The sequence below is a fragment of the Halichoerus grypus genome, chromosome X (assembly GCF_964656455.1).
Source record: "Halichoerus grypus chromosome X, mHalGry1.hap1.1, whole genome shotgun sequence".
NCBI classification, from domain to species: Eukaryota; Metazoa; Chordata; class Mammalia; order Carnivora; family Phocidae; genus Halichoerus; species Halichoerus grypus.
Genome location: NC_135727.1, coordinates 120,530,780 through 120,547,605, shown reverse-complemented (window position 1 = coordinate 120,547,605; position 16,826 = coordinate 120,530,780). Strand labels below are relative to the sequence as shown.

Sequence of the window (16,826 nt, the reverse complement as noted above, 5' to 3'; positions counted from 1 at the left end):
CTGTCCAGAACTAAAGACACACGCAGAAGTGACTACAAGCCAAACTGGAGAACTCTGAACGAGGTCGGTGGCCGAGGTCCACTGTACTAGAGGTTTGCAGAAAGCTGTCACTGGGGGAAAGTGGGCAAAGACACAGGAGCCCTCTCTGTATTACCGCTTACAACTGCATGCAAATGCACAATTATCTCAATATAAATTTCATTTTGGAATTGTTCTTTTAAGATTGAGAGAAACTCTGCCAAACTGCCCTCCAGTTCTTTGCAGAATTAACTAAACGGGCCATGGGCATAATAGGCATTGCTCACTACAACACCAGGAAAGAGCTGAAGAACTATAAAACCTGCATTTGGCAGAGACTGAGAAATGTAGTCCCAACGTAGACTGGATGACGAGGAGTTAAACAGAGAGGCACCATGGGGATCCTGAATATTAACCCCGTTCTTTGAGTAAAATCTTCCTGGTACAGCTTCTTTATTTACCTTTAATGAAACTCCAAGAAGATACCACTTTTCCATAACCAAATTTAAGTTTATTGTCCAAAATGACAATAAAGGGGATTTCTAGGTTGTTGCCTTAGTACCTGGGAGGGAATTACTCAGCTTTTAACCTTCTCCCTACATTTATAATGTTGGTCACCTCTCGAGAATAGTGGAGGATGGGGACTGATTTTTTTTTTTTTTTAACTGTTTAACCACACTTCTGGTCAGGAATTCAAAAACCATTACAAGAGAAGGTCATGCAGGGGCGCCTGGGTGGCTCAGTCGGTTAAGCGGCTGCCTTCGGCTCAGGTCATGATCCCAGGGTCCTGGGATGGAGCCCCGCATCGGGCTCCTTGCTCGGCGGGAAGCCTGCTTCTCTCTCTCCCTCTGCCTGCCTCTCTGCCTACTTGTGTTCTCTATCTCTCTGTCAAATAAATAAAATCTTAGAGAAAAAAAAAGAGAAAGTCATGCATTTTTAAGGGTCTATATGAGGATAGAGTTGATTTACATGTGTATGAGCTACAGTCATTCTTTATCAAGCGCAGTCTTACCAGCCAGTGCTTCTGCGCCCCCCTCACCCAGATGTCCACAGCTGACGTCACTCATGGACTCCCAGACTCTCCCCCCCGCCAGGCCCTGGGGAGCCTTGAAAGTCACCTCCAAGCAGTCAAAGTCGGCCCAGGAGCAGAAACCTCTTGTCATTCCAGCCAGCCATTTTTCTAGCACAAAACCTTTAAAACCCAAAAGGTACACATCTCCTCTGATAATGTGGAATGGTCTGCCCTTCCCGCAAAAAGCCGAGCTGTTTGCGGTTCTAGCATAGCTGGCTCTGGCGCTGGGCGAGCTGGTGCTGCTACTTGGGAGGGCACTCACTCCCACTCCAGCTAGCAGGACAGTCAGATCCAAACAAGGATGAGTTCTTTAAACCGGCAGAGTGCAGCATTCTTGAGGAAAACCATCAGGCAAATCAAAATTGAGAAACAGTCTGCCTAACAATGGGGCTGGATTCTTCAAAAAGGCCAATGGCACGGAAGACAAAAGGGGGGGGGGGTGGGGAGGCTTTCTAGCTCAAAGGAGACAACAGTACATGATCCTTGATCAGATCCTGACTGGAGGTGTGTTGGGAGAGGGGGGACAAGACATCGATGGCACAATCTCCGAAAGTTAAATATGGACTCATATCACATAGTCACAAGTGCATCACTGTCGAGCTTCCTGCATGTGATTACTGCACGGAGGTGATACAAAAGAATCTCTGTGCTCCTAGGAGGTGCCTGCTGAAGTGCTTAGGGCCGAGCCACATGCAGCTTGCAGAGGGAGAAATGCCTGCCCCTCTGGACACATTGTGCATCAAAAAGGGAAAAGCTAATGCAAGCTCCACAGTCAAAACACAGGAGTATATATAAAGCCCTCATTGCCCAATCTGTTCGCAAGCCACTGTCATTCCTCATATGTCCCAGGACCTCCAGCTGATTGGAAACATTCCTCTCCTTGCACAATTGTGTTAAGCCTATAAGACAAACAACAGCCCGTCTTTATTAAAATTTTTGATATTTTTGGTCATCGTGGGCTTTTTTCTGTAACATCGAATTTTTTTTAAACATTGCACTAAAATATTTACTTCGATGATAGAGTTTCTGGGTGCCCCCCTTATATTTTTTGCAACACTCGGCCTCAGCTAATGCTGGCCTTGGGGAAGAATCATGACTTCCACAGTTTATTCATGAATGGCCCATTTAAAATTATTTGTACAGGGGTGCCCGGGTGGCTCAGTAGGTTAAGCGTCCGACTCTTGATTTCGGCTCTGGTCATGATCTCAGGGTCGTGGATCAGGCTCGCATTGGGCTCTGTGCCCAGTGGGGAGTCTGCTTGAGACTCCTTCTCTCAAAAAGAAATCAATCTTTAAAAAAATTATTGGTATATGTATTCATTATACATGGTTTATATACATATACATTCTACAGGCATGTGCACGCATGTATACACATGTGTGCGTACACACAGATGAGCAAATGTGGCAAAATGCTAAAAATGGGTAAACTGAGGTGACAGGTATCCAAATGTTCATGGTATTATTCTTGTCATTTTTCTGTAAGCTGGGAAAGTTTCGAAACAACAGTGGTGGGGGGAAATGTACCAGATAAAAATTAAAAATCTAGAGTGCATGTTTTACAGGCTAAAGTGTGACCCATGTGCTCATCCTAGTGCCTACTCGGCTGAAGAAGGGAGATTACTGATCCCAAGCGAAAGCAGCCGCTGGTGGCCGTCTGGGATGGGTGAGCTCAGGAGGTCCTCCAACGCTGAAAGCGCCCTTCCCTAGCAAGCTGTTCATACAGCCTTCCTCCCTCCCCGTGCCGGCCTTAGGCACGCCAAGTCGTCTCTACCACGAGCGCTGTGACTGAGAAAAGTATCTGTAAACCTCAGGTTTCTCTGACGAGAAATAGAAATATCAGGGAGAATCACTTTGGGAGAAACCGTCCCTTAACAAAGGACACAGGAAAACCAGAGATGTTGAATGACATACCTAACCTTTTAAATACTTCAAGGGATGTTGAAAGAGTTGAAGCTTAAGTCTCCAAATAAAACAGGCAAGCTTACTTTTTTTAAAATAATGACTCAAGGCAGATGAGGGATAGAGTCAGATAAATGATGGATGGGTAGATAGATGAGAGACAGACACAGGGTATAGAGATTGATGTATTACGTGTCTCCTTAGAGAGACACGTGGTACATGGATAGGTAATATTGGATATTTGTGTGGTTATGAAAATATTTTTCCCTTAAAGTGATTTATTGTGTAATATTTCCAATTATTTTTAACTATTATTTTATTATTTTTTTAAAAGGTTTTATTTATTTATTTGACAGAGAGAAAGAGGGAGAGAGAGAGAGAGAGAGCACAGGCAGGGGGAGCGGCAGGCAGAGGGAAAAGCAGGCTCCCCCTGGAGCACGGAGCCCCATGTGGGGCTCGAACCCAGGACCCTGGGATCAGGACCTGAGCCAAAGGCAGACGCTTAACTGACTGAGCCACCCAGGCGCCCCAACTATTATTTTAAACGGTTTTCTTAATCGGTAGATACCTCTTCTGAACATCTTCTAAGAACTACCTCAAACATTTAAAAAGATTTATTAAAAAAATGAAGTTCACACTAGTGGTATTTGCAACAGCAAGAAATTAGAAGTAATCTAAGTATTCCAGCAATACGGAAAAGCTAAGGGATAGGATGCAACCATTTAAGAGGATAGATTCGAAGGGTTTGAAACTTAGAAGATCATTGCAGTATGGTTTGGGGGAAAAGCAGGAACCAAAAATACTCTTATAACAGGATCATGACGTTAAACCAGGCAAAGAAAGCAAAACAAAACAACAAATGTGATATACTGAAAAAAGTCACTAAAACCTTCACAGTAAAAATAAACTAATAAATTTTAGACACATGCCTGAGGAGTTCTTTCACAATTCAGTCACCCTGCCAGGGTCTTGCCTAATCACCTTATCTAAAACAGTAGCTCTCATCATCACACTTTACCTCAGCCTGCTTTATTTTTCTTATCACTTTCCTGACAGGATGATATGTATGTATGTGTTGCTTACTCCCTGTTGCCTCCAGTAACTTATTAGCTTGTCGAGGGCAAGGACCTTGTCTATCTTTTTCATAGGCTTAGTGTCTGGAACATAACAGATGCCAGGTAAAAATGTATTTAATGAATTAATTGAAAAGTTATCCTACAGCACTTCAAATATGATTGAAATTGTAGAATATTACACCATTTGGGGAATAAGACATCCCACATCCTGTGAAAAATGAAATAATCTAGATTAGTATTAAGAACCCCCCAAAGCAAGCAATCTAGTATCATATAAACCAGAAGATTCCATCTGGTGGTCTCATTCTAGCTTGATGGATCGTAGGACTCACAGGGAATTTAAAGACTACTTCATGTCCAATCTCTATATTCATAAATCATAAAACATCGCAACAGCTCCAAGACACAGGGATCTGGACCTGTTCTGTATCCACATCCTTCTGGAATCAGAAGGATCGGTCTGGTAAGTGGTCTCTTGGGACTCAGTTCAGAATTAGAGTGTCCCCCCTCCACACACATGCACAAAACACACCTACCAGAGCTGGGAGGTCCATACAAATGATTCGTGAAATCCGTGGTCTGCAGTTTCAGAAAGTAGATGGAACAGCAGGATCCTCACGTTCCTCAGGGCCACAGATGGATGAAATATCCTAGGACATCCTGGGGCTTAACACAGAGCTCAGACATTGACCAAAAAATGCACTCAGGAGAACACTTTGAAGACAGAAAGCCTCCAATTCCTGAATGTTCTATGATACATATTTTAATTACTGAATATCTATGATACGTATTTTAATTTATCAGTATTTTCTTTTAAAGTTTCTGCCTTTGATATTAGGCTTAGAAAAGACCTTCCCTTTCATGGACATTCATGAACATTTTCTTCTAGTATTTTAGAGCATTTGAAATTTTTTTAACATTTTCAAAAAAACCAAGATTTGTTTTTGGAACGTGATGTTAAATAGGAATTTAAATTAATTTAATCTTTTTTCCCCAGATAGTTAACTAATTAACTTATTTGATATTCCCAAGTTGTGAAAATCAGAAAAAGGTCTCAAACTGTACTAACAGAAATATGCTAGCCACATGTATAATTTAAAATTGTGGGGCGCCTGGGTGGCTCAGTCGTTAAGCGTCTGCCTTCGGCTCAGGTCATGATCCCAGGGTCCTGGGATCGAGCCCCGCATCGGGCTCCCTGCTCGGCGGGAAGCCTGCTTCTCCCTCTCCCACTCCCCCTGCTTGTGCTCCCTCTCTCGCTGTGTCTCTCTCTGTCAAATAAATAAATAAAATCTTTAAAAAATAAAAAAATAAAAAAAATAAAATTGTATGGTAGTCACATTTAAAAAGTAAAAAGAAGTGGAATTAATTTTAATGATGAATTTTATTTAACCTAATACATTCAAAATATTATCATTTCAATGTGTAATCAACATCAAAATTATTAATATTTCACATGTTCTGTACTGAATCTTCAAAACATGGTACTTTTTTTAATACCACAGCACATCTCAATTCAGCCACATTTCAACTGCTCAACAGCCTAATGGGTCTTGTGGCTCCTGTACCGAATAGCCCAGCTTTAGAGCACTGTTTCTCAATCTCGGCACTACTGACATTTTGGACCTGATTATTCTTTGCTGTGGGGAGGTGCCCTGTGCACAGTAGGATGATTAGCCGCATCTCTGACCTCCACCTACTAGATGTCAGTAGCACCCCTCCCTCAGTTGTGGCAACTAAAAATGTCTCCAAACTTGGCCAAATGTCCCTGGGGCCGGGGGGGGGGCGGGCAAAACTGTCCCTAGTTGAGAATCAAAGGGCTAGGAAAACTGGGGGGGAAATACATATTTGGACCAAACTTAGGATCATTTGAGAGAAAATTTTCTTTTTAGAAGCTAATATTACTCTAGTCACTGAACCATGACAGTAGTACTTACAACAATTAAAAGTCTATCCAATTTCCATGTTCTGAATTCACAAACAGGAGGAGGAGATAAAGAAAGGCTAGCAGTGGGAAAAGCAGAAGGGGAGGGAGTGGAAAAGAAGAAAAAGAGAGGGGGAGGGGAAGGCTGTGTTTTCTATTATAATCATCAGGCTTACTTGGGGTCCAGACTCACAGAAATAATACTGACCCAGCGTTGAGCCCATCTCAGTGACTGGCATTAACATGTCAGACAAAAACCCTGAGGCTCTTGACTTTGAAAATAAGCTGATAGATGCTTGGGTTGCAACAAGCATCAAACAGTGCCTGTGGGTTCAGCTAGTTGGGAACGCCCAGTGTTGCTCGAGCCTAGAAGTGTTTACGTCAAGGAACAGCATTTAATACCAGAAGTGATGAGCGATAGACTCCAACTTCTGGGTGAGCTAATCTCTTCCAACATCTCTCTTATCAGCCAGGAACTTGGTAACTGGAAGTCTCTGCTAACTGTGACGTTTTTAATGTATTCAGCATATATATATATATATATGTATATATATATATATACATATATATATGTATGTGTGTATATATAAATAGCAAGGAAATCAAAATTATAGCAGAGGTTTATTCACAGAAGCAAAGAAAGAAAGGGGTAAGGAGGGAGGAACTAAATCAGGAACACATCTTGAATTATGTACACTCCTCATAATCTTATTCGCCCAGATTTACATGTGTCTGCATGATATTCAGAATATTGACCCTTAGATAATTAAAGAGCGTGAATCTTCAAACATAGATTATTTTCACTCCCCTTCACAGATTTTTAAAGTTTCTTAACAACAAAAGCTAAAGACAAAAGGGCTCCTGGTTGCCCCTTGGTTAATGAGAGCATTAACCAGGAGTTTCCACTCCTCAAGTGTTCCGGTTCATCGGGGACCTACACTAACTGCCTGAGCTCATTCGAAGACAGTTTGAGTCTAGTGGTTGGGCATGTACACTAGGTACCCTGGATACAGCAGGCAACAACCTGCTTATCTCCAAGTATCTTCCCGCGGCCAGCTGTGGCTACCGGTACAGCAGGAATCTTTCCAGCAGCTCCGGCAGATGGAGTTCATGGATGGTTTGATGACATGCTCGACCCAAGCACTTCCGAACACACAGGCGGCAGAGCTGGGAAAGAGCAGGTGGGCCTGGGGAAAAAATTAAAATGTGTGAAGCTCGGGGCAGTGGGGGTGGGGGAGAAGGGGAGACCAGAGGACTGGAAGAGGCTGAAATGTTCTACAAGCTTAAGAGAGGCTGGATCTCTACATGGATTACAGAGTGATGGAGCAGACATTAAATACACACAGGGACCCCAGTTTGCCCCCCCGGGTGGGGACACATTTAAGTTGACCCTCTAAATGTAATTGTATTAGCGATATTGAAGAGTGAAGCTAACCAGAGGCAAGCCAGGAATGAAGCGTGAGGCCTAAAGGGAATTCACTTCATGTCCACAGTAGCCAAACTATGGAAAGAGCCCAGATGTCCACTGACAGAGGAATGGATAAAGAAAATGTGGTGTATGTATACAATAGAATATTACTCAGCCATCCGAAAGAAGGAAATCTTGCCATTTGCAATGACGTGGATGGAACTAGAGGGTAATATTATGCTAAGCGAAATAAGTCCATCAGAGAAAGACAAACACCATATGGTTTCACTCATATGTGGAACTCAAGAAACAAAACAGATGAACATAGGGGAAGGGAAGGAAAAATAAAATAAGACGAAAACAGAGAGGGAGGCAAGCCATGAGACTCTTAACTCTAGGGAACAAACTGAGGGTTGCTGGAGGGGAGGTGGGTGGGGGGAGAGGGTAACTGGGGGATGGGCATTAAGGAGGGCACGGGATGGAATGAGCACTGGGTGTTGTATGCAACTGATGAATCACTGAAGTCTACCTCTGAAACTAGTAATACACTATGTGTTAATTAAATTGAATTTAAATTAAAAATTTGAAAAATAAATAAAGGGAATGCACTCCATTCATGCACTGTATGTGCCAATGAATGTGATAATACCGGCTGAGGAGAAAACCTGAATGGAAGCACTGAGCAGGCAGGAGCCTGAGACAGAGCTGCCAAGCAAGGGCCAACTGCCGAGCGGGTGTTGGGGTCTGTATGGTCACAGAGGCCTCCTAGACTTCCTGGCTCTAGCTGCTCACAAGTTGGTGCTGGCTGGGTCCCAAGTCCTATTGGGAGGGGCCCTCCATTTACTCCAGGCTCCCAGCTCAATAGAGGATCTAGAGAAAGGACCCAACTTGCTTAACCCCCATTATGCCCGGAACCTCAGTCTCAAGGAGGCTCATGGAGTCATCACACCCATGGCTTTGAGTGGCTGAAGGAAAGTAAGGGGAGCCAAAATATGGTTGAGTAGGACAAATGAGGTTTGGGCTGGAACACTAGTTATACCGAGGCGTTGGTAATTTCCCATTATTCCCTAACCTGACTGTCTCGGTAAAGAGCTCTTCAATTAGACCTGTGTGGTTACTGGACGACACAAGGTTGTCCTTGTCAAGAAAATCCTACTGTAACAGGACCCTGCACCCCATGAGAAATGGCACACTGCCTATGCAAATAGCCAGGTCACATTTGATTTGATGTTTCCGAGGAGCGTCCATGTGATAGAAAGAGCAAATAATTGCCCTCGGTTAAAATCTTGGGAAGCAAGAATGGAAAGCATCTCTACCTGTCACCCAACTAAAGCTCCTCTGGAAAACAGTAACACAGACAGACTGTCTAGTTTGCCTACAGAAGCTCAGATACCAGAGTGAACTCTGACAGAGCTAGTGTTCATCCTTCTGGATGAAGTAGCTGTATTTATGACAACAGAGGACAGAAGAACTCGCTTAGAAGAAATCTAAATGGGGGGGGTGGAGCAAGATGGCAGAGGAATAGGAGACCTGGATTTCATCTGGTCCCAGGAATTCAGCTGGATAGGGATCAAACCATTCTGAACACCTACAAACTCAACAGGAGAGCGAAGAAAAGAATGGCAGCAACTCTCTGAACAGAAAAGCGTCCACTTTCTGGAAGGTAGGACGTGCGGAGAAGTGAATCCGAGGCGATATTCGGGAGGATAGACGGCGGGGGAGGGGCCTCCATCGGCCGCTTCTGGCAAGTGATAGAGCCGCGGAGCACAAAATCGGAACTTTTAGAGTCTGCTCCGCTGAGGGACGTCACTCTGGTGGCTGAGCGGGGGGTGGAACCCTCGTGGGACAGTGTGGTCTCAGGACCCTCGGGGTCACAGAAGGACCGGGGGTGCCTGAGTGCGGCCGAGCTCCCAGGTATCGGAGCAGGGAAGCCGGCTGCAGAGACGGAGCCCAGGCGCGGGCTCTCAGCTCGGGGTTGCCATAAACCGTGATCCGCGGCACAGTCGGGCCACTGCTCCTCCAGCAGGGACCCAACAAGCGGCAGATCCGGGGAGACTCACCTTCTTCCCCCGGGAGGAGAGGTGCGGGAGCGCACCGCGGGGATCTGCTGGGTTTGGAGACTCCACCCGGGGTCGGGTGCCAGAGATAGAAAGGCGCGGTCACAGGCCGGGGGAGTGCGGAGTGCGGCCGGAGACCGGGGAGACGGGAGTGACTGACTGCTTTTCTCTGGGGGCGCACTGAGGAGCGGGGCCCCGAGTTCTCGGCTCCTCCGGGGCGGAGACTGGGAGGCCGCCATTTTCACTCTCGGCCTCCAAAGCTGTACGGAAAGCTTGCAGGGAACAAAAGCTCCGGAGAGCAAACCCGAGCAGATTACTTAGCCCCGACCGGCAAGGGTGGGGCAATTCCGCTTCCGGCAGAGACATTTGGGAACCACGGCAACAGGCCCCTCCCCCAGAAGATGAGCGAGAACAGCCAGCCAAGACCAGGTTTACCCATCAGTGAGAACGGCAGAACTCCAGCGCTAGGGGAATACTGCACATAGAATTCATGGCTTTTTTACCATGATTCTTTAGTCTTTCAAAGTTAATTTTTTTTAACTGTTCTTTTTTTGAATTTTTCTTTTTCCCTTTTTCAACCATCTTATCAATCCCTTTTTTAAAAAATATTTTTTATTTTTCATTTTTAGTGTCATATTCTATCCCTTCATAGTAGCTACCCTTATTTTTGGTATATATATATAAGTTGTTCTCTCTTTAAAATTTTGAGATACAGTTCTTCTAACAGATCAAAATATACCCTAAATCTCTAGTGTATGGCTTTGTTCTAGTCTCCTGCCTGATCACATTCTCTCCCTTTTTTTTTCTTTTTTTTAAATCCTCTTCTTTCTTTTTTCAACCAACTTCTTATCTTATCAATTCCTTTTATAAAATCTTTTATAATTTTCATCTTTACAGTCATATTCCATCCCTTCATCATATTAACCCTTATTTTTGTACATATATAAGTTTTTCTTTCTTTAAAATTTTGGGAGGCACTTTCTTCTAACAGACCAAAATATGCCCAAAATCTAGCATGTGGCACTGATCTATGCACCAGCCTGATCATATTTGATCATATTCTGTTTTTTTGTTTTGTTTTGTTTTTATCTTTTTCTTTTTCTTCTTTTTTTTTCTTTTTCTTTTTTCTTTCTTTCCCTTTCTTTTCCCCCAGGTTCAGGTCATTTCTGATTTGTTTAGTGTATATTTTCTGGGGACATTGTTACCCTGTTAGCATTTTCTTCTCTCATTCATCTATTCTCCTCTGGACAAAATGACAAGATGGAAAAAATCAGCTCAACAAAAAGAACAAGAAGCAGTACCAACTGACAGGGACCTAATCAATATGGACATTAGTAAGATGTCGGAACTAGAGTTCAGAATGATGATTTAAAGATACTAGCTGGGCTTGAAAAAAACATGGAAGTTATTAGAGAAACCCTTTCTGGAGAAATAAAAGAACTAAAATCTAACCAAGTTGAAATCAAAAAGGCTATTAATGAGGTGCAATCAAAAATGGAGGCTCTAACTGCTAGGATAAATGAGGCAGAAGAAAGAATTAGTGATATAGAAGACCAAATGATGGAAAATAAAGAAGCTGAGAAAAAGAGAGATAAACAACTACTGGATCATGACGGCGGAATTTGAGAGATAAGCGATATCATAAGACAAAACAACATTAGAATAATTGGGATCCCAGAAGAAGAAGAAAGAGAGAGAGGGGCAGAAGGTATATTGGAGCAAATTACAGCAGAGAACTTCCCTAATTTGGGGAAGGAAAGAGGCATCAAAATCCAGGAGGCACAGAGAACCCCTCTCAGAATCAATAAAAATAGGTCAACACCCTGACATCTAATAGTAAAACTTACGAGTCTCAGAGACAAAGAGAAAATCCTGAAAGCAGCTCGGGAGAAGAGATATGTAACCTACAATGGTAGAAACATTAGACTGGCAACAGACCTATCCACAGAGACCTGGCAGGCCAGAAAGGACTGGCATGATATATTCAGAGCACTAAATGAGAAAAATATGCAGCCAAGACTACTATATCTAGCTAGGCTGTCATTGAAAATAGAAGGAGAGATAAAAAGCTTCCAGGATAAACAAAAACTAAAGGAATTTGCAAACACAAAATCAGCCCTACAAGAAATACTGAAAAGGGTCCTCTAAGCAAAGAGAGAGCCTAAAAGTAACATAGACCAGAAAGGAACACAGACAATATACAGTAATAGTCACGTTACAGGCAATACAATGGCACTAAATTCCTATCTTTCAATAGTTACCCTGAATGTAAATGGGCTAAATGCCCCAATCAAAAGACACAGGCTATCAGATTGGATAAAAAAACAAGACCCATCGATATGCTGTCTGCAAGAGACTCATTTTAGACCCAAAGACACCCCCAGATTGAAAGTGAGGGGGTGGAAAACCATTTACCATGCTAATGGACACCAAAAGAAAGCTGGGGTGGCAATCCTTATATCAGACAAATTAGATTTTAAACCAAAGACTATAATAAGAGATGAGGAAGGCCATACTTAAAGGGTCTATCCAACAAGAAGATCTAACAATTGTAAATATCTATGCCCCTAACCTGGGAGCAGCCAATTATATAAGCCAATTAATAACAAAAGCAAAGAAACACATCGACAACAATACAATAATAGTGGGGGACTTTAACACCCCCCTCACTGAAATGGACAGATCATCTAAGCAAAAGATCAACAAGGCAATAAAGACTTTAAATGACACACTGGACCAAATGGACTTCACAGATATATTCAGAACATTCCATCCCAAAGCAACAGAATACACATTCTTCTCTAGTGCCCATGGAACATTCTCCAGAATAGATGACATCCTAGGTCACAAATCAGGTCTCAACCGGTACCAAAAGATTGGGATCATTCTCTGCCTATTTTCAGACCACAATGCTTTGAAACTAGAACTCAATCACAAGAGGAAAGTCGGAAACAACTCAAATACATGGAGGCTAAAGAGCATCCTACTAAAGAATGAATGGGTCAACCAGGAAATTAAAGAAGAATTAAAAAAAATTCATGGAAACAAATGAAAATGAAAACACAACTATTCAAAATCTTTGGGATACAGCAAAGGCAGTCCTAAGAGGAAAGTATATAGCAATACAAGCCTTTGTCAAGAAACAAGAAAGGTCTCAAATACACAACCTAACCCTACGCCTAAAGGAGCTGGAGAAAGAACAGCAAATAAAGCCTAAACCCAGCAGGAGAAGAGAAATGATAAAGATCAGAGCAGAAATCAATGAAATAGAAACCAAAAGAACAGTAGAACAGATGGACGAAACTAGGAGCTGGTTCTTTGAAAGAATTAACAAGATTGATAAACCCCTGGCCAGACTTATCAAAAAGAAAAGAGAAATGACCCAAATCAACAAAATCATGAATGAAAGAGGAGAGATCACAACCAACACCAAAAAATACAAACAATTATAAGAACATATTATGAGCAACTCTATGCCAGCAAATTAGATCATCTGGAAGAAATGGATGCGTTCCTAGAGATGTATCAACTACCAAAACTGAACCAGGAGGAAATAGAAAACCTGAACAGACCTATAACCACTAAGGAAATTGAAGCAGTCATCAAAAATCTCCCAACAAACAAGAGCCCAGGGCCAGATGGCTTCCCAGGGGAATTCTACCAAACATTTAAAGAAGAATTAATACCTATTCTTCTGAAACTGTTCCAAAAAATAGAAATGGAAGGAAAATTTCCAAACTCGTTTTATGAGGCCACTATTACCTTGATCCCCAAACCAGACAAAGACCCCATCAAAAAGGAGAATTACAGACCAATATCCTTGATGAACACGGATGCAAAAATTCTCACCAAAATACTAGCCAGTAGGATCCAACAGTACATTAAAAGGATTATTCACCACAACCAAGTGGGATTTATCCCTGGGCTACAAGGTTGGTTCAACATCCGCAAATCAATCAATGTGATACAATACATTAATAAAAGAAAGAACAAGAATCATATGATCCTCTCAATAGACGCAGAAAAAGCATTTGACAAAGTACAGCATCCTTTCTTGATCAAAACTCTTCAGAGTATAGGGATAGAGGGTACATACCTCAATACCATAAAAGCCATCTATGAAAAACCCACAGCGAATATCATCCTCAATGGGGAAAAACTGAGAGCTTTCCCCCTAAGGTCAGGAACATGGCAGGGATGTCCACTATCACCACTGCTATTCAACATAGTATTAGAAGTCCTAGCCACAGCAATCAGACAACAAAAAGAAATAAAAGGCATCCAAATCAGCAAAGAAGAAGTCAAACCCTCACTCTTTGCAGATGATAGGATACTTTATGTGGAAAACCCAAAAGACTCCACCCCAAAACTGCTGGCACTCATACAGGAATTCAGTAAAGTGGCAGGATATAAAATCAATGCACAGAAATCAGTGGCATTCCTACACACCAACAACAAGTCAGAAGAAAGAGAAATTAAGGAGTCGATCCCATTTACAATTGCACCCAAAACCATAAGATACCTAGGAATAAATCTAACCAAAGAGGCAAAGGATCTGTACTCAGAAAACTATAAAATACTCATGAAAGAAATCGAGGAAGACACAAAGAAATGGAAAAACGTTCCATGCTCATGGATTGGAAGAACAAATATTGTGAAGATGTCAATGCTACCTAGAGCAATCTACACATTCAATGCAATCCCTATCAAAATACTATCCACTTTTTTCAAAGAAATGGAACAAATAATCCTAAAATTTGTATGGAATCAGAAAAGACCCCGAATAGCCAGAGGAATGTTGAAAAAGAAAAGCAAAGCTGGCAGCATCACAATTCCAGACTTCAAGCTCTATTACAAAGCTGTCATCATCAAGACAGTATGGTACTGGCACAAAAACAGGCACATAGATCAATGGAACAGAATAGAGAGCCCAGAAATGGACCCTCAATTCTATGGTCAACTAATCTTTGACAAAGCAGCAAAGAATGTCCAATGGAAAAAAGACGGTCTCTTCAACAAATGGTGTTGGGAAAACTGGACAGCCACATGCAGAAAAATGAAACTGGACCATTTCCTTACACCACACACAAAAATAGACTCAAAATGGTTGAAAGACCTCAATGTGAGACAGGAGTCCATCCAAATCCTAAAAGAGAACACAGGCAGCAACCTCGTCGACCTCAGCCGCAGCAACTTCTTCCTAGAAACATCGCCAAAGGCAAGGGAAGCAAGGGCAAAAATGAATTATTGGGACCTCATCAAGATAAAAAGCTTTTGCACAGCAAAAGAAACAGTCAGCAAAACCAAAAGACAACTGACAGAATGGGAGAAGATATTTGCAAATGACATATCAGGTAAAGGGCTAGTATCCAAAATCTATAAAGAAGTTCTGAAACTCAACACCCAAAGAACAAATGATCCAATCAAGAAATGGGCAGAAGACATGGAAGACATCCAAATGGCCAACAGACATAAGTGCTCAACATCGCTTGGCATCAGGAAAATCAAAATCAAAATCTCAATGAGATATCACCTCACACCAGTCAGAATGGCTAAAATTAACAAGTCAGGAAATGACAGATGTTGGCGGGGATGCGGAGAAAGGGGAACCCTCCTACACTGTTGGTGGGAATGTAAGCTGGTGCAGCCACTCTAGAAAACAGTATGGAGGTTCTTCAAAAAGTTGAAAATAGAGTTACCATACGATCCAGCAATTGCACTACTGGGTATTTACCCCAAAGATACAAATGTAGGGATCCGAAGGGGTACGTGCACCCTGATGTTTATAATAGCAATGTCCACAATAGCCAAACTGTGGAAAGAGCCAAGATGTCCATCAACAGATGAATGGATAAAGAAGAGGTGGTATATATATACAATGGAATATTATGCAGCCATCAAAAGGAATGAAATCTTGCCGTTTGCAACGACGTGGATAGAACTGGAGAGTGTTATGCTGAGCGAAATAAGTCAATCAGAGAAAGACATGTATCATATGACCTCACTGATATGAGGAATTCTTAATCTCAGGAAACAAACTGAGGGTTGCTGGAGTGATGGGGGGGGTGGGAGGAATAGGGTGGGGAGACATTGGGGAGGGTATGTGGTATGGTGAGCGCTGTGAATTGTGCAAGACTGTTGAATCACAGACCTGTAGCTCTGAAACAAATAATACATTATATGTTAAAAAAAGAAGAAGAAGAAGAAGAAGATAGCAGGAGGGGAAGAATGAAGGGGGGGAATCGGAGGGGGAGATGAACCATGAGAGACGATGGACTCTGAAAAACAAACTGAGGGTTCTAGAGGGGAGGGGGTGGGGGGATGGGTTAGCCTGGTGATGGGTGTTAAAGAGGGCACGTTCTGCATGGAGCACTGGGTGTTATGCACAAACAATGAATCATGGAACACTACATCAAAAACTAATGATGTAATGTATGGTGATTAACATAACATAATAATAAAAATAAATAAATAAATAGAAAAAAAAGAAAATGAGCTTGTATGAAACAATATATATATAAAAAAAAGAAATCTAAATCCTGGACCTGGAAACATTTTTGCTGCAGTAGCCGCACCTGGGAACCCGGTGGGTGTACGGAGTCTAGACCCCACCACAGAACTCCTGGATCCAAATCTGCATTTTAATGAGACCCCGGGGTGATTTGTACTCACGGCAGAACTCAGGAAGCACTGACCTAGAAAGTATGCCTACAATTATTGAACCAAGCTTTCCACTTGGAAGGTATAGAAGACGTGAGGGTGGTCTCATAAAATGGAACTGGTGAGTAAAGTAAAACCCGTCTCCCCCAGAAACTGTTTCAGAAGGTTCAGGATTGGGCCAGCATAACATTAAGAGTGTGTGTTCCGGGGTCAGACTGCTTGGCTGGAATCCTAGTTCTTCTGAGGAGTCATACATATGACCTTCTGCAAGCCAGTATCTTTATGCTGCTCTTTTCCCATTTGCAACTGGGCTAGCACAAGTTACTCTAAAGTTCTCCCTGCTTTTAAGTTTCCACAATTCAGGGAGATTCATCTACTTTTCAAATTTAGCTCAGCGCCTGACACATGCATAACGCTGAATAATTACTATTATTCTTTAAGAGTCTCCCAAGCATACAAATGATCAGTATAGGCTCAGATAATATTCTCTTTCTGTATGGACTTAGCATGGCTCGCTTTTGAATGTGGAATATAGAGTATTTTAGAGACTTGCCTTCTCTCCTCTGGCGTCTGTAGCTCTGTTAGCCCATGGTGGAAATGGGAGCGAGGCAATGGAGGGCACAGATCCACCTACTCCCTGATCTGGAGAAACCGATCTGGCAAGCAACTTCGCTGTTTAGTCCCGCGTCCGAAATACGCACTCTGTGTCCACC

The 16,826-nt window shown here is 42.5% G+C and overlaps 1 protein-coding gene across 1 annotated transcript in view; it reads right to left on the bottom strand.

Annotated features, from left to right (window-relative positions):
* Positions 1-6,572: 6,572 nt before the first annotated feature.
* Positions 6,573-16,826, bottom strand: part of ASB11 (ankyrin repeat and SOCS box containing 11) — a 31,298-nt gene continuing 21,044 nt past the window's right edge. Inside the window, exon 7 of the mRNA XM_078064892.1 lies at positions 6,573-7,175. Within this exon, the coding sequence (XP_077921018.1) occupies positions 7,051-7,175 (125 nt within the window). The 3' untranslated portion in view covers positions 6,573-7,050. The remainder of the gene's footprint in view (positions 7,176-16,826) is intronic.